The sequence below is a fragment of the Felis catus genome, chromosome E1, assembly GCF_018350175.1.
Source record: "Felis catus isolate Fca126 chromosome E1, F.catus_Fca126_mat1.0, whole genome shotgun sequence".
Lineage (NCBI taxonomy): Eukaryota > Metazoa > Chordata > Mammalia > Carnivora > Felidae > Felis > Felis catus.
In genome coordinates this window covers 12,972,501-12,995,663 of record NC_058381.1, presented here as the reverse complement: position 1 = coordinate 12,995,663, position 23,163 = coordinate 12,972,501, and the positions used below count along the sequence as shown (strand labels likewise).

Sequence of the window (23,163 nt, the reverse complement as noted above, 5' to 3'; positions counted from 1 at the left end):
GGACTTCCAGGGAGAAAAGGAGGAGAGTGCTCCGTGCATGCTTCTTGCACCTGCTGGGCAGGAGGGTAGGGGTGGGTGGTTTACTTTCCTTGCTTGCTTGCTTGCTTGCTTGCTGCTACTCTTTGAAAGCTTCTCTAACGTTTCCTTTACATCTAAGTCTTCCTTCCAGTTTGGCTTTGGACAGGAGGAAGGCAGGCCACGTGTTTTTCTGACGCGGTGGAGAACGAAGGGTAAGATGAGTGCGGGCCCGTGCGTATTCTTTTCCGTCAGTCACGTGCCGTGGTGAGTGGAGCATCAGCTCTTGCCGGATGGGTGTCTCATTCCTCCGTGAACCATCAGGCAAGATGTCGGGCAAACACACACAGGGAGACTAAAGGTAGAAAGAACGTAGAGAAGGTGGGCGACACGTGCCCGAGTCTCCAGAGCGACGATTTCATCCAGGGCACGGCAACGTCCAAGGTTTCCGGACACCACGTTTACGGACGCTTCGGTGCGTAGGTCACTTTGAATCCACAGTGCCACCCTCCGGTCCCGTTAGCACGTTGCCTCCGGCTCACGTGAGCGAGCGGTGGTGTCGTCCTCGTGCAAAGAGACTGTGGGACTCGTCCGGGGATGGAACTGGGCCAGAGACAGGGAGGGACACCGCAGCCCATCGTTGAGCTTCAGGTGTCTCTAAGAGACCGAGTCTCTAAAGTACACTGAGGCACAGGGCGACCCGCTCGCTCGCTCGCTCGCTCGCTCGCTCGCTCGGGGCCGGACGTCTCTTTGTTCTCTCGCGGGGTGGGTATCTGCGAGTGTTGTCTGTTTACTTTCCGGACAAGGCGAAAGGACTCTGAAACAGGAAATATTGGCACAAGGGGTCTGGTGACATGGGAGGCTGGCGGGTCAGTCCGCGTACCGAGAACACGGGAGGATCGGGCGTCTGAACAACCAGGCGGACAGAGGAGTTTAGCCTCCTCGGTCATCACGGCAACCGGCACCTCCACAGAAACCACAGAAGGTGCCCAGGACGAACTGCGTCGCAGGAGCCAGCGTGGGCATTGCCCCACTACCCTCAGCCCTCAGCCCAGGAGCAGGCAGCAACTGTCGTCCAGGTCCGGGCCGCGCCCCACTGCCCTCTTCTCAGCCAGAGCGGTGCCCGCCCGGGAGGGCGGCCCCGGAACAGACACCTCCTCTCCTCCACACACATCTCGCCAACCCCCTGACCGCTGTGCCCGAGATACACAACTCCGCTGGACCCAGAGCATGATTTTTCCCGTGGACCAGGGGCCTGCTTGGCCGCTTAGGGTGCTCGCACCAAGATGAATCGGGCTAGAGACAGGGACACCGCAGCCCACCGTTGACCTGAAGGGGTCTCTAGGAGAGGGACCCTCTAACGTATCTGACGTACAGGGAGACCCGCTCGCTCGTGCCCGGATGTTTCTTTGTTCCTTTATTTCTTTTCGTGTTCTTTATTATTATTTTTGGTACCATTGTAAGTGGGATTGTTTGGGGGTTGTTTTTTTTTTTTTTTTCTTTTCTTTTCTAATTTGTCTTTCTGCGGTGTCATTATCGGCGTGTACAGACGCCACAGATTTCGGTACATACAGTTTGTATTTTTCCTGTGGACCAGGGGCCTACTTTGCCGCTTAGGATGCACGCGCCCCCACCCCCTGCCCACCCGCAGCCTTCAGTTCCCCAAACCACTGGAGGACTCGTGGGGGGTGGGAGTGGGGGGTGGGGGTGGGGCAGGGGTGGGGGCGGGGATGGGAGTGGCAGTGGAAGGGAGGTTCAGGGCGATTCATTCTAATGGGCCTCATTCAACCCCTTCGTTCAAATGCAGAAAGCTTTCTGTTAAAGTCTGAGCCTGGGGCTTCTCTCCATTGAATGGCTTTCTTCAACTCCCCCAACCCTTAGGCTGCAGTTTCTGAACTACTGGGAGGAAAGGGAGGAAAGGGAGGAAAGGGGGGGGGGGAGGGAAAGAAAGAAGGGGGGGGAGAGAAGGGGGGAAGGGAGAAGATGATGTCTGAAGAACTTGCCTTCTCTGGAGCAAAGAGAGTCCCCTCCTTTTCCTAACCCAGGAAATCTCAATAAACCGTTTGAGAATCATGGATGTGGAGGATATCTTACTATGATGCCTTCCAGGGGTGGGGGTGCAGGTACGTGGAAGGGTAGGGAGTTGGCGAGCGAGCGAGCGACATGGTGTGGCGTGGCGTGGCCCGCCGAGTCAGAGTTAGGGGGTGGCATGAAACACGTGATGGTGGTGTCTTAGGGTTCAGAGGCCAAACACAGGCATGGAGCAATAAGGGATAGAGGGTGAGGGAGGCCTGACAGGGGACAATTGTGACCCCGGGTGATGGTCCCAGCGGGCACACTCCTGTAAAGGAACACTAACACTCTATTGATTAGCCATTGACCTGTCCTCCCTCTCCCACCTGCTTCCAAAGGGAAACGGAGTACAGTTTCATTCCACAGTCACTGGCTGTTTCACACGCAACCTTTGACGTGCCACTAAAAGGAGGAAGGAAGATGGACACACATGAAACAGCCCCACAGATGGCCTAGAGGGCGTGGGTGGGGCTCTCATCGGTCAATTTGGGAGTCTGAGTCAGGATCCTGGGGTTGTTTCAAAACATGGAATGGAAGGGGCTCCTGGCTGGCTCACTCAGAAGAGCATGCGACTCTTGGACTCTTGACCTCTGTCAGGGTTGTGACTTCAAGTCCCACATCGAGTGAAGAGAATGTGAAAAATGAATGAAGGAATGAAGGAATGGATGGACAAACTTTAAAAAAAAAAAAAAAAAAGGTTGTGGGGCGCCTGGGGGGCTCGGTCGGATAAGTGTCCGACTTGGGCTCAGGTCATGATCTCACGGTCTGTGAGTTTCAAGCCCCACGTCGGGCTCTGTGCTGACAGCTCAGAGCCTGGAGCCTGCTTCAGAATCTGTGTCTCCCTCTCTCTGACCCTCCCCCATTCATGCTCTTTCTCTATCTCAAAAATAAATAAAAGTTGGAAAAAAAAAAAAAAAACGTTTGCAACGTTTATGTCTTTAAAACAAATGGAATGGGTGGGGTGCCTGGGTGGCTCAGTGGGTGAAGCATCCCACGCTTGATTTTGACTCACGTCATATCTCAGGGTTCGTGAGACCAAGCTCTGCGTTGGGTTCTCACACGGACAGTGCAGAGCCTGCTTGGGGTTCCCTCCCTACCCCCCCTTAAACCAATAAGTAAACATTAAAAACATAAACCTTAAACATGAAAAGACACTTCTCTAAAGAAGACATCCGGATGGCCAACAGGCACATGAAAAGATGTTCAACGTCGCTCCTCATCAGGGAAATACAAATCAAAACCACACTCAGATATCACCTCACGCCAGTCAGAGTGGCCAATGAACAAATCAGGAGACTATAGATGCTGGAGAGGATGTGGAGAAACGGGAACCCTCTTGCACTGTTGGTGGGAATGCAAATTGGTGCAGGCGGTCTGGAAAGCAGTGTGGAGGTTCCTCAGAAAATTAAACATAGACCTACCCTATGACCCAGCAATAGCACTGCTAGGAATTTATCCAAGGGATACAGGAGTGCTGATGCATAGGGGCACTTGTACCCCAATGTTTATAGCCGCACTTTCAACAATAGCCAAATGATGGAAAGAGCCTAAATGTCCATCAACTGATGAATGGATAAAGAAATTGTGGTTTATATACACAATGGAATACTACGTGGCAATGAGAAAGAATGAAATATGGCCTTTTGTAGCAACGTGGATGGAACTGGAGAGTGTGATGCTGAGTGAAATAAGCCATACAGAGAAAGACAGATACCATATGGTTTCACTCTTATGTGGATCCTAAGAAACTTAACAGAAACCCATGGGGGAAGGGAAGGAAAAAAAAAAAAAAAAGAGGGTAGAGTGGGAGAGAGCCAAAACATAAGAGACTGTTAAAAACTGAGAACAAACTGAGGGTTGATGGGGGGTGGGAGGGAGGGAGGGGAGGGTGAGTGATGGGTATTGAGGAGGGCACCTTTTGGGATGAGCACTGGGTGTTGTATGGAAACCAATTTGACAATAAATTTCATATATTAAAAAAATTAAAAAATTAAAAAAAAACATAAATCTTAAAACACTACAACAAATGGAATGGAAAGAGAGAACGTAACGAGGAGGACGTGAATGTTGCACCTAATACCACTGAACTCTACGCTTATATATGGTGAAAAATGTCAGTTGTAGGTGATGTCTACTTCTAACCACAACTGAAAGGAAAACGACAAAACACCGGTCCTTGGCTCACAGTAAGGGAGTTCCTGGATTTCGTCCGAGAGGGCCTTCTCATCCGCCGTGTGGAAAACTATGGAATGGTTTCTTCCTCTCCAGGCCGATGACCATTGCCAACGACAGTAGGTGTAGGTGCTGTCCTACCTGTGAAGGAAAGGCAGGAAGAAGTGTAGCATTTAAAAGCATCTTTTAAACGCTGTCCACCTTTCCCAGTTTGTCCCCTCACTATATCTCGTTTACCTTTTATAGCATTTACCCTATGTCGATGCAAAATGAATGAGCCTTTTTAAAAACAATTTTAAAGAGGAAGGACAAGAGTTTCATTGGAGCCCAAGTTAGGAGGGCTGACGGGGATACGCAGTCTTCACAAAGAAGTCAGTCATCTGGGGAAGGCCTCACATTGGGCATACATACAGCTTACCAAAAAAAAAAAAAAAGGATAAACAGGGCACGGGGCCGGGGGGGGGGGGGGGGGGGGGGGGAGGTGTTAGGAATCATCATGAGGAGAAAGAACACATTCCAGAAAGTTACAGACTTTATCTTCTGTTGTTAGTATGTGCAAAGCTGTATGACTTCAATCTTATGGCGACCAGGAAGGTTTTTGTATTCTTTTGTTTCCCTCATCTTTATAAGCCCCCTTTGGAAGCCCCCTTTTTTACTTAGTTAGTTATGTTAAAATTTTTTTTTTTTTTTTTTTTAACAAACCAGACATACAATCTGTGCTCAGGACAGAAAAAGAGCTCATGCTTTGAGGTTTTCTGGAGTCCCTTTGACTTCGGTAAATATTACACGTATAGCTTCCCTGGGAGACCACCAACATAAAAAGTTTAGGATTTCCTTTATCATTTCCCCGTCTTGATCGATAATCTTTCCTCAGAAATCACGGATGATCAACTTGATGTTTTTATGTCCCTCAGTGCCAGGTGACTGTCTTGTCTGCCCTGGGTGTGTCCCTCCTTGCTGGGTATGAGAGTGAGTGAGTGAGTGAGTGAGTGAGTGTGTGTGTGTGTGTGTGGGTAAACACACATATGTGTCTTTGAACCACCTAGGGTTCCTCGTTGGGGTGAACTTATTGTAACATAAATGGTGGGAAACTCAAAAGTGACGTGTGTTCTCTGTAAGTTCCATTGACCAGCAGACATAGTTCATGTGCTTGGCTCAGATGGTCTGCCTTTGTATTTGGCAAAGCATTTTTAACAGAGACACAGGGACAGCAACACACTTTCAACAAGGACAATTTGAAGGAGCCAGTGCAACATTGGAATAGACTTGAATTGACAAAAGAATGACATCCCAAGAATCCTTTACATACCTGTTGATAAAAGGGAAGGCACATCTGTGATTATTGATGAGGAAAGATGGAGCAGCCACATTGAGGAAACATACCTGTCATGCATATCCCCAGGTTTGCTTAGGGGCGGAGACTTCACATGAGAACGAGGCAAAACGTAGTCCCTGATGTCAGGAGGTTACCTTAGGACACGGAGAAGGGGCTGTGGGTATGCCCCGAGAGCTGGTATAACCTGGATGGGGACTTAGGCTCTTTCTCTCAGGGCTGTGCTGGCTTATAGGCTGCAAGCATATCGGTGGACCTTGAGTCCAGGCCTCTTCAGAGACAGCTAGAGTTTGTTTGTGGGACCTGAAAAGACACAATAGCTGATTAGGGGCAAATAGTTCTCTGAAGAACAAGATTTAGGTTGTCTGCGAGAGCGAGCGAGCGTCAGCCTCCTTAACCCTCCGTGGCACAGTTTCAATTGCCCACTCCCCACTCCCCACCCCCCACACTCACCCCCAGCCTCTGGAGTTTGGATCAGTTCCCAATGGTAAGGAATGGGGACGATGAAGGGTGATGGCTCGGGCTAGGGCTATCCGTTTATCTCCCCCGGTGAGAACAGTTTCTGTAAATCTCACCTGTCACAGGCCTAGGTGCAGGGCTACACAGAAGTTGTGAAGGGAATCGAAGCAACATGGAGTCAGAGGTGTAAAGTTTTCTTCCCCTTTATAAGTTTCCATTGTCAATCCCTCGTTCCACTTTTATGGAACAGGGGTGGAGGTCCACCTTCTGAAACTATTTCAAGCCGAATTAGGGTGTGGCAGGGGCTTTGGAAGGGAAGGATTTGACAGGGTGCAGGTCACAACTTTTGCTCCCTCGTGCTAATTGGGGGTGGGGGTGGGGGTGGGTATCAGAGATAGTTCCTATCTGAGATCTTGGATATTTTTCTGCATAGTTTGGTACTGCATCGTATCCTGAGTTTTCTCCCCAAGTGTATTCTAAGACATAGTAACAGTATAGTCAAACCCAATGTTATAACCACCTTGGGGGGGGGGGGGGGCGGGGGGCGCGGAGGGGAAGGTTGTGGTGGTCAAGGGCCTCTTACTGTACCCAAGTGAATTGCTGTCTGATTTTACTTTTATGTTTTTTTTTTTTAATCTTATTAAGTAACCTTTACACCCAACGTTGGGCTCGAACTTACGTCCCCAAGATCGAGAGCTACACGCTCTACCGACTGAGCCATCCCGGTGCCCCTGTTTATGTGGGCTTTTATTGCTGGGGCACCTGGGTGGCTCCGTGGGTTAAGCATCGGACTCTGGCTCCGGTCAGGATCTCGCCGTTCGTGATTTCGAGCCCCGCATCAGACTCTGTGCGGACAGCGCAGAGCCTGGAGCCAGCTACAGATTATGGGTCTCCCTCCCCCCACCCCCTCTCAAAAGTAAATATTAAGAAACTTATAAAAATACAAAGAAAATATGGGTTCTTATTTCTAAAGAGGAGCTAATACAGGTGCGGCAAGTGTTCGTGAACTAGCTTTGACTCTGCCTCGTTCAGCAAGCAATCAGGTAACTAAGAAGAGGTATTTCTACAGAAATAAAAGAAAACCACGGGTTAATGGTTAGAACAACTTATGAACCCAGTGTCTAAGTCCCAAGTGTGGTCAGTGAGAAGGTGTCTAGATGCCAGGCTCGAAGCATCCTCAGCTGCAGTGGGAGCAGGCAGGGGGCAATCTGACCAATTTTTCTGGCATGTAGTTCAAATGTCTCATTTTGGGGGATCCTGAGTGCCTCAGTGGGTTCAGGTTCAGTATTCAAGTCTGGATCTCCACTCAGGGCGTGGTGAAGCCTACTTTAAAAACAACAAAAACACAACAGCAGCAAGTGTCTCGTTCTGAATGGACCATAGAGCAACAGGCACACAGACTCTCTACAACTGTGGCAATTTCTCTGAAGTTTATCTCCAGTTGTTCAGCTTTCCTTTGCAAGGCTTCAGGGAAAAGGGCCATTTGAGTTCTTCAGGATGGTAAGATAAGAGGATGGGAGAGGATTGGAAGCCTGAGTGTGAAGAGTCATCGTCAGATATTGGAGGAAACCAGGATTCAGGATCCAGCCCAGTTTTAAAGGCAAACAACAAACAGTCAAAGAAAATTAATTAACCGGAACTAGAATTTAACATCCACAAGAGAGCTATTGAAATATAATCTTTTTCTATCGAGACCCCTCCATTCCTGTCAAAGATAGCCCAATGAAAACTAATTTGTTTGTAAAATAAGTCCAGTGTTAACAGACATGGCTTCAGTATTGACATAAGTACAGCAAGAATAGCGATTGACCATATAGTCTTTTGGGTTTTTTCTCTCTTCTTTTCCGCCTGCCTGCCTGCCTTCTTTTTAATTTTTTTTTTTTTATGGAGTTCTTTTTTACCTCTTAAGTTAATTCCTTTATTTTGAGAGGTGGGGGGAAAGGGAGAGGGGGAGAGGGGGAGAGGGGAGCTCTGCACTGTCAGTGCAGAACCCAGCTCAGGGCTCAAATCCATGAACCATGACCGTAGCTGAAATCAGACGCTTAACCGACTGAGCCACCCAGGCCCCCCACACACCAGAATTCTTTACACTGCCAAATGTACGAATGTATCTCATCATTTTCAGAAATACGTTGTGGTGTTCGGTTTTGTTTCTTTTTTCTTTTTCTGTGCAATTTATAACAAGTCATGAAACGGGCGCCTGGGTGGCTTTGTCAGTTAAGCATCCAACTTCGGCTCAGGTCATGATCCCACGGTTCGGTTCCTGAGTTTGAGCCATGCGTTGGGCTGTCTGTGCTGTCAGCACAGAGCCCGCTTCGGATCCTCTGCCCCTCCCACTGACTCATTCTGAGTGTGTGTGTGTGTGTCTGTCTGTGTCTGTCTGTCTGTCTGTCTGTCTCTCTCTCTCTCTCTCTCTCTCTCCCCCCCCACCCCCAAAAATAAAGAAATAGGCTGGAAAACAAATCTTCAAGGAAAAAAAAAAAACAACAAACGATGAAACATGTTTACTAACAGACCCAAGTATCTTTACTGTTAAGTTTTCTGAATAAAGCCAAAGACCACACACACACACACACACACACACACACACACACACACAGCAAAACAAAACAAAAAAAAAAAAAACCAAAAAACAAAAACAAAAAAAAAAAAACAACAACGCCGTAGGTTTAGTAATTCACAATTTAGTATTTTATCTTCTGTGGAAAAGACTCAGATGTCCGAAGAAATGAACCTAATTTACCACTTAACTTAGCAAAGCTTTGAAGTTCCAGGTCACGAAAGATTTGGGAAGCCATTTTAAAAGTTTACAAATAGGGACTCCTGGGCGGCTCAGTCGGTTAAGCGTCCGACTTCGGCTCAGGTCACAATCTCACAGCTCGTGAGTTCGAGCTCCGCGTAGGGCTCTGTGCTGACCTCTCAGAGCCTGGAGCCTGCTTCAGATTCTGTGTCTCCCTCCCTCTGTCTCTGCCCCTCCCTCGCTGACATTCATTCTCATTGTCTCTCTCTCTCTCTCTCTCTCTCTCTCTCTCTCTCTCTCTCTCTCAAAAATAAATGGTACAAGGAAAAAATTTAAAGGTTTACGAGTAAACATTTTTGTGTCTTTAACCTATCTCCTGTCAACATTCACCCACGAACACTGTATGCGAGAGACAAAATCGACCATCGTTTGAAGTACTTTTTGCTGACCAACTGCAACGGGTACCCGTTAAGTCATAAATTGAAGTCACATGAAAGCTGATTAGGCCCCTGCCTCGGGCCTGAACCCTAGAGTGCGTGTCTGAGTGGAACAAGGGAGGGCGTAAGTGTTTGTAAATTCGTTTTTGATTTTGTTTTTGATACCTGTTGTAAAACGAGGGAGAAAACGGGTTATGTTGTTTGTAAAGGTCACAGAGATGTATATTTTGAGGACCACAGTTACAGGGTCAGTATTGGGACTGAAGCAAGGCCATGACCGGAGCTGCCCAGCCCAAAGCCTTGCCATGCAGACAGCACCAAATTCAAGCCATTTTACAACCACCACCCCAAAGAAGAAAACCTAACTATCGGCATTGTATTTGATATCGACGGCTCCGAAAATATGTCCATTTTAAGTAAGCAATCAACCTTCCATGGCCTTTAGTACCCAAGACATCACACCCGTGTCCGCTAAAAAGTCAAACGATCTGTTTCCCCACCATCAGGCTCACACGGGAGGCCCCACCACCGGGGATGGCCTAGGAGATCACTGGAGCCACACCAACTGATGCAGAAACAGGGGGAGGGGGAGGCGGCCAGGGAGCCGCCGGCCAGGCCCCAGGCAGATTTAAAGTTTTGGACTCACCTTTTTGTGTGTCTTTCATCTTTTTCTTTTGCGCCTCCAACTCCGCGTCCACCTCCTACTTCTTCTTCCATCTCTGTGTCCTGTCTTTCCCTCCTGCAAAAGTGGCTTTGTCTCTGGTTGCTTTTCAGCCCCCCGTGGAAGAGGTGAAGGAGGAGCAGGCCGTGGGGTGGGCACCCATCTTGGCGCTTGTGCTCGGGGAAGAGGAGGGGTGGGTTTAGGATCACTGGCAGCTGTCTGCCTTCCTCCTCTTCCTCATTCTTCTGACTATTGGGAAAGGGTGTGTGGGTGTGGGTGTGGGTGTAGCGGGGAGGGCAGGTGTGTTCAATTTTTATCTCTCCTCTCTCTGGGCCATCAATTGTGTCCCTTCCCGTGAGGCAACTTTCTTATGGAGTAACATAAAACCCTGAATGTAGAGAATTTCACACACACACACACACCGTTCACCTGAATGTGAAGCACATTTGGGTTTGTTCTGATCCTCCCGAGTGTTAGAATGCCCGATGTTTAAAAGAGCTTGCCTTGAAACACATTCACGGAGCTCGCTTACAAATTGGTGTTAGCAATAGCATCCAGAGGTAGAGAAAACATCTCACATGGATAACACCTGTGGCCATAGATCCACAAACAAGATGCAAACCAACATCAGCCTTTGTTTCACTCCTATTTGTGGAGAGGACACGAAAGACCCAATGGTCAAATCTCCCCCTTTTGTAAAAACAAATCCAATCGCAGGAGAGCATTACCGCGGATGGATCCCATCGCGCAGGTGTTTTCCAGTTCCAATGAGAACACAGCCAATTTGGCGCAAAGAAGCCAAAAAAAAAAAAAAAAAAAAAAAAAAAGCTGCAGCAACTACCCACAAACCAAATGTGGCCCGGGATATCTCCGTGAGCGTCCGTTCCTCCCCAAAAGTCGGGGCTTCGCTGATGGAACCAAAGGGCTTCCTAGTTTCTGGCCGCGTCGTCTCACGGCCAGCTTTCTCTAAGGGAGCACACAAGAAAACTCATTCAGACACCTCCAAAGAACCCCATCTGGGCCATCAGGGACTCAGGTGACCCTTCCATGTTCCCACGTAAGTAAGCACTTGCAAGTATAGGCTCCATATGTCCTATACGTGTAGCCTGCCCAAGTTTCCTTTTGGGGATGGGTGGTTGCTTTCTCCACACTTAGAGCAAGGTTATTAAATGGTGGCGGTCACGGTGGTGTTTTTTCCTCTTCCATAAAGAGTTACAAGGCGGCCGTTTCGAGGGAGCGAAGCAGTAGCTGGGCTGCTCCTGGATCCCTCGCTGCTTCGGGTTCCCTGCCAGGCTTCCTAGCAGCGGCCTAGCGGAGAAATAAGAGCAGGTGTCTGAATGTACTCGGGTGACCAAAGATGAGAATGACGAGCCCATTGAAATGCCATCGGAAGACGACGGGACAGTGCTGCTGTCCACAGTGACAGCCCAGTTTGTCGGCAGCACGTGGACTGCACTACTGGAATCCAGCGTCTCAGTGTATGAGAGGTGTCCGGCTGGTCAAAGACATTCTGCACATCCCTGATGCTGGCTGGGGAAATCCGGTAGCGGATAGTCGTCAACTTATCCCAAAGATAGCCACAGAAAAAGGGACGAGACAGATGCCTGCTTCTTCAGCAGCGCAAGTGAAGAGAGCCATCCAGAAAACGTCCGATTTAAGAGTGTTGGGTCTCCCGTGGAAAACAACCGGACAGGATCTGAAAGAATATTTTGGTAGCTTTGGAGAGCTTCTTCTGGTTCAGGACAGGAAAGATATTCACACTAGTCCCTCAAAGGGCTTTGGCTGTGTTCGTTGTACGTAATAGGAAACCGAGGTGAAAGTCATGCGATCGAGGAACGATGGTGTGATTGCAAACTTCCTGAATCTCATCGAAGCCCAGATGAGCCTTTGAGAAGCAGGAAGGCGTTTGTCGGGTGCCTTACAGAGGGACGTGACTGCCTATAAGCTGCAGCAGTTCTTTTGCCAGGACTGAGAAGCGGTAGACAGCTTCATTCCCAAACGGTTCCCGGACTTCCCCTTTGTTACATTTGCAGATGATCAGGTAGCCCTCGCCCTCTCTGATATTATTATTGAATTTATTTTTTCAATGTACCCCCAAGGTAGTTAGCCTATAGGGCAACAGTGGTTTGAGGAGGAGAGTCCTTCATACCCCTCACCCTTTCAGCCCCCGCCCCGGCACAACCCCCTCCGGGAACCCTCTGTTTGTTCCCCTTAGGGAAGAGCCTCTTACGTTTTTGTCCCCCTTCCTGTTTGTATGTTATTTTTCCTTCTTCCCTTCTTCCCTTCCCTTCCTGAGTTCCTCTGCTTGGGAAGTGAAGGTCCTCACACGGGTGAGGTCCTGTGATACATGTGTTTCTCTGAGGGACAAATGTCACTTTGCATGACACCCTCCAGTTCCATCCAGGTACTTGCAAATGGCAAGACTTCATTCCCTCTGGTGGCCAAGCACTGCTCTGTTGTTAGATGGATACCGCCTCTTCTGTATCCATTCATCCGTCGATGGACATTTGGCCCCTTTCCATACTTTGCCTACCGTTGATAGTGCTGCTATGCACACTGAGGTGCGTGAGCCCCTTGGAAACAGCAGACCTGTATCCTTTGGCTAAGTACTTAGTCGTGAAAGTGCTGGGTCGTAGGGTACTTCTATGTGTCATGTGTCGAGGAACCTCCTCGGGTCTCTGGTTCTGGAAAGAACTCCGATAGTGGTTCTAAATCAGGTGCAGCCATCGGTTGGGGACCCGCATCAAATGCAGAGTCAGGCAGCGGTTTTTCTGGAGGCTTTGGCTCAAGCACGGATTCTAAATCTTCCAGCTGGGGAATTTAGACAGTGGGGTAGGTATAGACTGGTAGGAATTCAAATTTTTCTAAACACATGGTAAGTGTATTTCTTTTTTTCTTCTCTTTTCTCTCTCTCTCTCTCTCTCTCTCTCTCTCTCTCTCTCTCTCTCTCTTTTTCTTTCTTTCCTTTTTTTTTTTTAAACATTTATTTATTTTTGAGAGACCGAGAGAGACAGAGTGGGAAGGGGAAGGAGCAGAGAGAGAGGGAGACACAGAATTATAAGCAGGCTCCAGGCTGTCCGCACAGAGCCCGGTGCAGGGCTCGAACCCACAAACCGTAAGATCATGACCTGAGCCGCAGTCACACACTTAACTGACGGAGCCAACCAAGCACCCCACACATGGTAAAGTGTATTATAAAACCCATCCGTACTGAGAGTTTTCAGAATCAGTACGTTCAGCGTGGAGTATGTTCACCACTATTTTTGACATTTTTCTTTAGAAAGAGAGGCCAAGCTAAAGGAATTTTAGAAGTTTTGTTACATGAAGGGTCGAAATATCAGGTGTTTGAAAGCGAACCAACTGCCTGATTGGTTCTCGTTCTCTCTCTCTCTCTCTCTCTCTCTCTCTCTCTCTCACACACACACACACACACACACACACACAGGCTACAATGGACATCAAAGGATTTCTCCTGTAATACTGTATCCCTGGACTCGTCAAGTGAATTCTTTGTGCGTGTTCACTATGGAAACCATTCATTATAAGTACATTCTTTTTTCCTTGTTTTAATTGGAACCCCACCACATTAATTCCCCACCCCCAGGAAAACCTCCTTTTTGGAGATCATGGTGTCACAGTGTTTGGTCTTTTTGGTTTCGTTTGTAGTTTGTGACACTTGTCACATGAAGCCTTCATTGAATCTGTGCCGTTCATCTCATTTCAAATGTTTACGGGAGAAGCACTTCATTGAAAGCAGTGCTGTAAATATTCTGCCATAGGAAGGAATATTTCCGTCTACGTGCTTTCTCACTGTTGAATTTGTCTTCACACCATACAGGCTGTGACTTTGACCTTGGGTGTCCCATTTGTATCCACTACTCTTTATTTCGCCGAGTCGTATCCATGCTATGAATGCAAGGGTGTGCTATGGAACCAGAAGGCTGTTTGAACTTCTGAAACCTTGTGTTTTCTGATCCTCGTGTTCGACCGAGAGTGGTGCCAAAGTACCAAAGGCTAGTGTGAGTGACAAAAGGAGAGAGTGCGTGCAGAGACTCAGTGGCGGTGGCACACGATGGATAGATTTTTTTTAACCTGGCGAGATGCATCTCTCAGTCCCTTGGCCTCGGTGCAAGAGCGTGCCGAGAGCAACGATAGCAAATGACGTGCGAATGTTTTCTGCATCCAAAGGACATCCACACCCGTTGGAAGACGTTGGAAGACGTAAAGAGAGTTTTGTTCTCAGAGAACCCCATAAGTTGGATGTGTGAGGTACTTGTATTTCCCCTGCCCTTCCATCAGCTGCTGTGAGCGCCGTATGGTGTGCGTTCTGTTCTGTTCCCGATCTGTTAAGTGTGGTCCCGTGAACACGGACTGAGCTTGTGGTGTGCTTCACGGGAGTACTTGGAAGCAGAGCTCACCAGTGAGCTCGGGGTGTCACTGCGAAGGGTGGAAGTTCCAATGTCTGTCAGGTAGCCATAAGAATGTGGTCTAATGCAGTTCTCTGTCCCGTGCTTGGATGGTCTTTATAAGAGTTGTCAGTGTTGGGAATTCTTAAATCGAATGGATGAAGGAGGAAGAGGAGGAGGAGGAGGAGGAGGAGGAGGAGGAGGAGGAGGAGGAGTTGTTGTTGTTGTTGTTGTTGTTGTTACGAGGTGTAATGACGAAAGACATGGCAGAAAATTTTTACAGGGTTTATTTTCTGTTTTCAGTATGTGCAAAGCTGTATGACTTTAATCTTTGGGGATCCAGGGAGGTTTTCTTCCATTTTCTCATCTGTATGTTTGGAAGGCTCCTTTTTAATTCTCAGCTGACTGACTGACTGATCGATTGGTTTTGTTTTTATGTCCTCTTCACACCCAACATAAGGCCCGAACTCACAGCCCGGCAATGAAGAGTCACCCGCTCCCCTGACCTAGCTGAGGGAGCCAGCCAGCCAAGTCACCCCTTTGATCCATTTCTGTTGTTGTTTATTTAAATGAAGCGGACATGCAACGTGTGCTCAGGGCAGAAACAGAGCGCACGCTTTGGGGTTTGACAGGGTCATTTGGAGCTTGGTAAATGTTACAGCCTAGCTTCCCTGGGTGCCCAGGAGCAGGGTCCACAGCCGTTAAGAGTTGACAATTTCCTTTATCGATAGCCATCGAACAGATGATTTATTGAAAACACTAATCTATGGCAAAGATCGTCCTTTGGTCTGTGATCCGGATATAGGAAGAACCAGATGGCTACAGCTCCCACATCACAGACTTCATGTTTTAATTGGACATAGAGGCAGGGAGGGAGGCAGGCAGGCAGGCCGACAGGCAGGCCGGCAGGCAGGCCGACAGGCAGGGAGGCAGGCAGGGAGGCAGGCCGGCCGGCCGGGAGGGAGGGAGGCAGGCCGGCCGGGAGGGAGGGAGGCCGGCCGGCCGGGAGGGAGGGAGGCAGGCCGGCCGGGAGGGAGGCAGGCCGGCCGGCCGGGAGGGAGGGAGGCAGGCCGGCCGGCCGGGAGGGAGGGAGGCAGGCCGGCCGGCCGGGAGGGAGGGAGGCAGGCCGGCCGGCCGGGAGGGAGGGAGGGAGGCAGGCCGGCCGGCCGGGAGGGAGGCAGGCCGGGAGGGAGGCAGGCAGGCAGGCCGGCCGGGAGGGAGGCAGGCAGGCAGGCCGGCCGGGAGGGAGGCAGGCCGGCCGGGAGGGAGGCAGGCAGGCAGGCCGGGAGGGAGGCAGGCAGGCAGGCAGGCCGGGAGGGAGGCAGGCCGGCCGGGAGGGAGGGAGGCAGGCCGGCCGGGAGGGAGGCAGGCAGGCCGGCCGGCCGGGAGGGAGGCAGGCAGGCAGGCCGGCCGGGAGGGAGGGAGGCAGGCCGGCCGGCCGGCAGGGAGGCAGGCCGGCCGGCCGGCAGGGAGGCAGGCCGGGAGGGAGGCAGGCAGGCAGGCAGGCCGGCCGGGAGGGAGGCAGGCAGGCAGGCCGGCCGGGAGGGAGGCAGGCCGGCCGGCCGGCAGGGAGGCAGGCCGGCCGGGAGGGAGGCAGGCAGGCCGGCCGGGAGGGAGGCAGGCTGGCCGGCCGGCCGGCAGGGAGGCAGGCTGGCCGGCCGGCCGGCAGGGAGGCAGGCCGGCCGGGAGGGAGGGAGGCAGGCCGGCCGGGAGGGAGGGAGGCAGGCCGGCCGGCCGGGAGGGAGGCAGGCAGGCCGGCCGGCCGGCCGGGAGGGAGGCCGGCCGGCCGGCCGGGAGGGAGGGAGGCAGGCCGGCCGGCCGGGAGGGAGGGAGGCAGGCCGGCCGGCCGGCCGGCCGGGAGGGAGGCAGGCCGGCCGGGAGGGAGGGAGGCAGGCCGGCCGGCCGGCAGGGAGGCAGGCCGGCCGGGAGGGAGGCAGGCAGGCCGGCCGGGAGGGAGGCAGGCTGGCCGGCCGGCCGGCAGGGAGGCAGGCCGGCCGGGAGGGAGGGAGGCAGGCCGGCCGGGAGGGAGGCAGGCAGGCCGGCCGGGAGGGAGGGAGGCAGGCCGGCCGGGAGGGAGGGAGGCAGGCCGGCCGGCCGGGAGGGAGGCAGGCTGGCCGGCCGGCCGGCAGGGAGGCAGGCTGGCCGGCCGGCCGGCAGGGAGGCAGGCCGGCCAGGAGGGAGGGAGGCAGGCCGGCCGGGAGGGAGGGAGGCAGGCCGGCCGGGAGGGAGGGAGGCAGGCCGGCCGGGAGGGAGGCAGGCAGGCCGGCCGGGAGGGAGGCAGGCAGGCCGGCCGGCCGGCCGGGAGGGAGGCAGGCCGGCCGGGAGGGAGGCAGGCAGGCAGGCCGGGAGGGAGGCAGGCAGGCAGGCAGGCCGGGAGGGAGGCTGGCCGGCCGGGAGGGAGGGAGGCAGGCCGGCCGGGAGGGAGGGAGGCAGGCCGGCCGGGAGGGAGGCAGGCAGGCCGGGAGGCAGGCAGGCCGGCCGGGAGGAAGGCAGGCAGGCCGGCCGGCCGGCAGGGAGGCAGGCCGGCCGGGAGGGAGGCAGGCCGGCCGGCCGGCAGGGAGGCAGGCCGGCCGGGAGGGAGGGAGGCAGGCCGGCCGGGAGGGAGGCAGGCAGGCAGGCCGGCCGGGAGGGAGGGAGGCAGGCCGGCCGGCCGGCAGGGAGGCAGGCCGGGAGGGAGGCAGGCAGGCAGGCAGGCCGGCCGGGAGGGAGGCAGGCAGGCAGGCCGGCCGGGAGGGAGGCAGGCTGGCCGGCCGGCCGGCAGGGAGGCAGGCTGGCCGGCCGGCCGGCAGGGAGGCAGGCCGGCCAGGAGGGAGGGAGGCAGGCCGGCCGGGAGGGAGGGAGGCAGGCCGGCCGGGAGGGAGGCAGGCAGGCCGGCCGGCCGGGAGGGAGGCAGGCCGGCCGGGAGGGAGGGAGGCAGGCAGGCCGGCCGGGAGGGAGGCAGGCAGGCAGGCAGACCGGGAGGCAGGCAGGCCGGCCGGGAGGAAGGCAGGCAGGCCGGCCGGCCGGGAGGGAGGCAGGCCGGCCGGGAGGGAGGGAGGCAGGCCGGCCGGGAGGGAGGCAGGCAGGCCGGCCGGCCGGGAGGGAGGGAGGCAGGCCGGCCGGGAGGGAGGCAGGCAGGCAGGCCGGCCGGGAGGGAGGCAGGCCGGCCGGGAGGGAGGGAGGCAGGCCGGCCGGGAGGGAGGCAGGCAGGCAGGCAGGCCGGGAGGCAGGCAGGCCGGCCGGGAGGAAGGCAGGCAGGCCGGCCGGCCGGGAGGGAGGCAGGCTGGCCGGGAGGGAGGGAGGCAGGCCGGCCGGGAGGGAGGCAGGCAGGCAGGCAGGCCGGGAGGCAGGCAGGCCGGCCGGGAGGAAGGCAGGCAGGCCGGCCGGCCGGCAGGGAGGCAGGCCGGCCGGGAGGGAGGCAGGCCGGCCGGCCGGCAGGGAGGCAGGCCGGCCGGGAGGGAGGCAGGCAGGCAGGCCGGCCGGCAGGCAGGCAGGCAGGCAGGCCGGCCGGCAGGCAGGCAGGCAGGCCGGCCGGGAGGGAGGCAAAGAAAGTAAAGGTAGCCTCAGGGTACCTGGTGGGCTCAGGTGGTGGATCGTGCAACTGTATCTCGTGGGTTGTGAGTTCGAGTCCCATGCTGGATGTAGCGCTTACTTACAATAAAATCTTTGAAAACCCATCCACAAATACAGGAATAAGCAAAACATGGCATCAAAGGGGAGTAAGTGATTGATCGATGGGGGGGTGGGGATGAAACGGGAATATGTGTCTAACCCGCAACCTATTCTTTATCGACGCCGCTTTCACTATTTTGCCCCGATGACTTTTTCCACAAGCGGCGGTCCCACCTGAGCGGACTCCCTTCATCTTAAGATGTTATGCAGCGAGAGGAAAGGCGTGAGAGGCAAAAGTTAGGCGGATCCATACAAATAGAGACAATCATCGTTTCTGAGACCAGTAGCCAAAGCTCTGCCTCCGTTTAGGACCCAATGTCGTACTTCATGTCTTTAAAAACAAATACATAAAAACCAGGTAGGGTCGTTGGCTCGGATAAGGGAGGAAGCTGAAATGCAATCATGGAGAACAACATAGGGGGTAAGAAGTTGCAAGCCAGAGCGATTTCACCACACGTAGCCTTTGAAATGATGATTTGGTGTCTTCAGATACAAGAGAGCTCACCCTACGTAGAAGGTTTCCCACCGCTCGTCATGAAGTTTCGGAACACCACAAGCGGATTCCCGTGCTACGAAAACCTCTCTGCCAACATAATCTGTAACAGCCGTATTCTCTCGTATCGTGTGAGTGTAGCGTCATTAATTGGACCACTCTGCCGTCGTCTGACCTTCCAGCGGATCGCAATTTTTGTTTCTTTTGGCGTGCATGTGGGTATGCGTATCAGGCTATCGAAAACGATCTAGCCACGTTCGGTCCTCTTTTTCTCATTTCTCATAGATGAGTGATGGCGTCAAAGGATACATCTCAGGAAACCCCAGATGGAAGAGAGGCAAAGGGAAGGGGATTCAGAGTGCTTCTAGTGTCCCGTGCCGCCCCCCCCCCCCACTCTCCCAACACAGCAGTCTCCCCTCCCCCCACCCCCGCCGTTCCAGGTGTTGGAACAACCCGGAAGTGCCTGAATTAGGGGAGTTCTTTGACCGGGGGGGGGGGGGGGGCAGGTTGGGGAGCACCAGTGTTTGGAAACATTGCAGGGCTAGCAAGGCTGTTGAGAAACCTCGAGTCAGTGTCGAAGGTACTTGGGGGGGGGGGGGGGAAGAGGGGGGCATGGGGTTTCTTTCTCTTTGAGGTGATGGAAATAGTTTGGAATGAACAGTGATGGTCCCATAGCTTTGTGAGTAGTAGACTAAGAGAGCCCGCCGAAGTGTACACACACATATACATTTATTTACTTATTACGTATGCATTCATTCCAGTTGAGTGAGTGGGAGAGAGGGGGGTAGGGAGGGAGAGAATGGATCACCAAGCAGGCTCCAAGGTGTCAGCACAGAGCCAGATGTGGGGGCTGAAATTCAAGAACCCCGAGATCATGACCTGAGGCAAGACTCGGACACCTTACCGAGTGAGGCACCCAGGTGGCCTGAACTGTTCGCTTTTACAAGGATGGGAATTTTGGCATGCGAGTTGTGTTTCCAGTGTTAATAGGTGAGGCAACACAGAATAGTAAATGCAGGCAGGCAGGCAGGCAGGCAGGCAGGCAGGCAGGCAGTCGATGTTTTCTTTTTCTTTCCCTTCTGGGCTTCAGAGGAGGATGGCGAGTGTGAGGGAGGGAGTTCATGACACTGGGCGTAGGTGTTCTTGTGAGCTGAGCGGCTTGGGAAGTTCCCCGAACTACATGACCCCACAGGAGAACAGGAATTCCTTCAGAGTGGGCGACTAGCACCGCCTGAGTGTGGCAGAGCCTCAACTCTAAGTCGGGGTGGGGGAGCACTTCTGCCTTCCCATCTGGGTTCCAGGAAGGAGGGAAGCTGTCCTTCCGGTCCTGACCCTCCCTGTCTGTCCGGGGGCCCCTCAGCCGCAGAGGTGGTGTTTTGAGTTGTCCCTCTGTGGTCTTTTACACCAAATACTTCTGTTGAAGGTGCTTGGAGAATAACACAGGTTGATATTTCCAAAATGATCTTGAGATCCTATTGTCTGCCCCTTCGCCCCTCCCGTGCGCGCGTGAAAACACCCACCCCCCCCCCCGCCCCCGCACAGCCCCTCACCCCCGCACACCCACCCCCCCCCGCCCCCGCACAGCCCCCCGCCCCCGCACAGCCCCCCGCCCCCGCACACCCACCCCCCCGCCCCCGCACACCCCCCGCCCCCGCCCAGCCCCCCGCCCCCGCACACCCACCCCACCCCTTCCCATTCCTTCTAACTACAACTGTTCCTATTTCCATCCATGTACTCCCAGACAGCTTCCTCAAGCCCCACCGCCCACCCCGTCAACCTCTTTGGGTAGTATAAAAGCGACCAACAGGCAGGGGGCGTCCGGGCACCACAGTGGTGGAGTGAGGGAGTCCGTGTGTGACGACTACGGGTCGATCGCAGCAGAGCGGCTGGGACGCAGCACGAGGGCTTTGTGGATCGAATGGACGCCTAACCGAGACCCTCCTTCCTGCCACCAGATACCGTTTGTGGATGGTCGTCGTCTCACCGTCACGCAGCCCCCACCAGTGCTACAACGAAAGAAACGGGTGTCCAGGACAGTAATGCAAACGAAGGCGGGGCCGATCTGATCGGGGGAAGCGGCGACAGGAGTGGAGGTGGGAGGAAAAAAAAAAAAAAAATCACGGGAAGAAAGGACAGGCGTGGGCCAGGGCGTCAACGCTCGTCCTCGAACCCGGGGACCCGGGTGGCCGACCTCACCGGGCCCAGAGTCGCTAGCGATCCACGGATTTCCTAAACTTTGGGGTAGACGGCCGCGGCGAAGTCCAGCGTGCCGGTCAACCTCGGGGACCAGGTCAACGGATCCCCAGCTCCACAGATCCCAGGTCACGGGGCTTGGCCGTGCTGGTAGAACTCGGGTCTCCTCGAGTCCCGGGCACTCAGGCAACCGGGGTTCGGGACTCGGGGCTCAGGTGATCGTGCCCCCGGCTCCCAGCGTGCCGGGTCCCCCAGCCCCCGGCGTGCCAGTCGACCTCAAGCACCAAGCCCCAGGTCACCGGTGTGCTGGTCGACCTCGAGCGCCAAGCGCCGAGCCTCGGGGTCCTCAGCCCCCGGCGTGCCGGTCGGCCTCGAGTCCCACGTCGCCGGGTCCCCCGGGTTCGCGGTGTGCTGGTCGGCCTCGGATCTTCGGGTCCTCAGGTCCTCAGTGTGCTGGTCGACCTCAGGTCCTCGGGTCCACGGCGTGCTGGTCGACCTCGGGTCCTCGGGTCCCCGGGTCCCCGGGTCCCCGGGTCCCCGGGTCCCCGGCATGCTGGTCGACCTCGAGCGCCGAGCCTCGGGGTCCTCATCCCCCGGCGTGCCGGTCGGCCTCGAGTCCCGGGTCCCCGGGTCCCCGGGTCCCCGGGTCCCCCGGTCCCCCGGTCCCCAGCGTGCTGGTCGGCCTCGCGTCTCGGGTCGCCCTGTCTCCCGGTCCGCGGTCCCCGTTGTGCTGGTCGACCGAGTCCCACGTCGCCGGGTCCCCCGGGTTCGCGGTGTGCTGGTCGGCCTCGGGTCCTCGGGTCCTCGGGTCCTCGGGTCCTCGGTGTGCTGGTCGACCTCGGGTCCCCGGGTCCCCGGCATGCTGGTCGACCTCGAGCGCCGAGCCTCGGGGTCCTCATCCCCCGGCGTGCCGGTCGGCCTCGAGTCCCCGGGTCCCCGGGTCCCCGGGTCCCCGGGTCCCCGGGTCCCCGGGTCCCCCGGTCCCCCGGTCCCCCGGTCCCCCGGTCCCCAGCGTGCTGGTCGGCCTCGCGTCTCGGGTCGCCCTGTCTCCCGGTCCGCGGTCCCCGTTGTGCTGGTCGACCGAGTCCCACGTCGCCGGGTCCCCCGGGTTCGCGGTGTGCTGGTCGGCCTCGGGTCCTCGGGTCCTCGGGTCCACGGCGTGCTGGTCGACCTCGGGTCCCCGGGTCCCCGGCATGCTGGTCGACCTCGAGCGCCGAGCCTCGGGGTCCTCATCCCCCGGCGTGCCGGTCGGCCTCGGGTCCCCGGGTCCCCGGGTCCCCGGGTCCCCGGGTCCCCGGGTCCCCCGGTCCCCCGGTCCCCAGCGTGCTGGTCGGCCTCGCGTCTCGGGTCGCCCTGTCTCCCGGTCCGCGGTCCCCGTTGTGCTGGTCGACCGAGTCCCACGTCGCCGGGTCCCCCGGGTTCGCGGTGTGCTGGTCGGCCTCGGGTCCTCGGGTCCTCGGGTCCTCGGGTCCTCGGTGTGCTGGTCGACCTCGGGTCCCCGGGTCCCCGGCATGCTGGTCGACCTCGAGCGCCGAGCCTCGGGGTCCTCATCCCCCGGCGTGCCGGTCGGCCTCGGGTCCCCGGGTCCCCGGGTCCCCGGGTCCCCGGGTCCCCGGGTCCCCGGGTCCCCCGGTCCCCCGGTCCCCCGGTCCCCCGGTCCCCAGCGTGCTGGTCGGCCTCGCGTCTCGGGTCGCCCTGTCTCCCGGTCCGCGGTCCCCGTTGTGCTGGTCGACCGAGTCCCACGTCGCCGGGTCCCCCGGGTTCGCGGTGTGCTGGTCGGCCTCGGGTCCTCGGGTCCTCGGGTCCACGGCGTGCTGGTCGACCTCGGGTCCCCGGGTCCCCGGCATGCTGGTCGACCTCGAGCGCCGAGCCTCGGGGTCCTCATCCCCCGGCGTGCCGGTCGGCCTCGAGTCCCGGGTCCCCGGGGTCCCCCGGTCCCCCGGTCCCCCGGTCCCCCGGTCCCCGGCGTGCTGGTCGGCCTCGCGTCTCGGGTCGCCCTGTCTCCCGGTCCGCGGTCCCCGTTGTGCTGGTCGACCGAGTCCCACGTCGCCGGGTCCCCCGGGTTCGCGGTGTGCTGGTCGGCCTCGGGTCCTCGGGTCCTCGGGTCCTCGGGTCCACGGCGTGCTGGTCGACCTCGGGTCCCCGGGTCCCCGGCATGCTGGTCGACCTCGAGCGCCGAGCCTCGGGGTCCTCATCCCCCGGCGTGCCGGTCGGCCTCGGGTCCCCGGGTCCCCGGGTCCCCGGGTCCCCGGGTCCCCGGGTCCCCCGGTCCCCCGGTCCCCCGGTCCCCAGCGTGCTGGTCGGCCTCGCGTCTCGGGTCGCCCTGTCTCCCGGTCCGCGGTCCCCGTTGTGCTGGTCGACCGAGTCCCACGTCGCCGGGTCCCCCGGGTTCGCGGTGTGCTGGTCGGCCTCGGGTCCTCGGGTCCTCGGGTCCTCGGGTCCTCGGTGTGCTGGTCGACCTCGGGTCCCCGGGTCCCCGGCATGCTGGTCGACCTCGAGCGCCGAGCCTCGGGGTCCTCATCCCCCGGCG

The 23,163-nt window shown here is 56.3% G+C and overlaps 1 protein-coding gene, 1 long non-coding RNA gene and 1 pseudogene across 8 annotated transcripts in view; 1 reads left to right on the top strand and 2 right to left on the bottom strand.

Annotated features, from left to right (window-relative positions):
- The first annotated feature begins 10,623 nt into the window (after positions 1-10,623).
- Positions 10,624-12,105, top strand: LOC111557843 (annotated as a pseudogene).
- Positions 12,106-19,147: 7,042 nt separating this feature from the next.
- LOC123381939 lies at positions 19,148-20,371 on the bottom strand. The gene is made up of 2 exons (XR_006589560.1): positions 20,246-20,371; positions 19,148-19,519 (listed from the first exon to the last, which is right to left on the bottom strand). It is a non-coding gene; the product is annotated as an uncharacterized LOC123381939 (long non-coding RNA).
- Positions 20,372-20,377: 6 nt separating this feature from the next.
- Positions 20,378-23,163, bottom strand: part of LOC123381938 (collagen alpha-1(I) chain-like) — a 4,970-nt gene continuing 2,184 nt past the window's right edge. The window contains exons 2-5 of one of the 7 annotated variants that reach the window (XR_006589555.1): positions 22,801-23,163; positions 21,839-22,456; positions 20,949-21,804; positions 20,378-20,446 (exon numbers count right to left, since the gene is read on the bottom strand). The exon at positions 22,801-23,163 is cut by the window's right edge and continues 573 nt beyond it. Coding sequence is in view for 5 of the 7 variants with exons in the window: in XM_045044671.1 (XP_044900606.1) it covers positions 20,910-21,804; positions 21,839-22,456; positions 22,491-23,163 (2,186 nt within the window). In the remaining 2 variants the exon portion in view is untranslated. Of the gene's footprint in view, positions 20,447-20,780; positions 22,457-22,490 lie in introns of those variants that run through there. The other 6 variants (XM_045044673.1, XM_045044671.1, XM_045044672.1 and 3 more) reach the window with 6 other exon arrangements.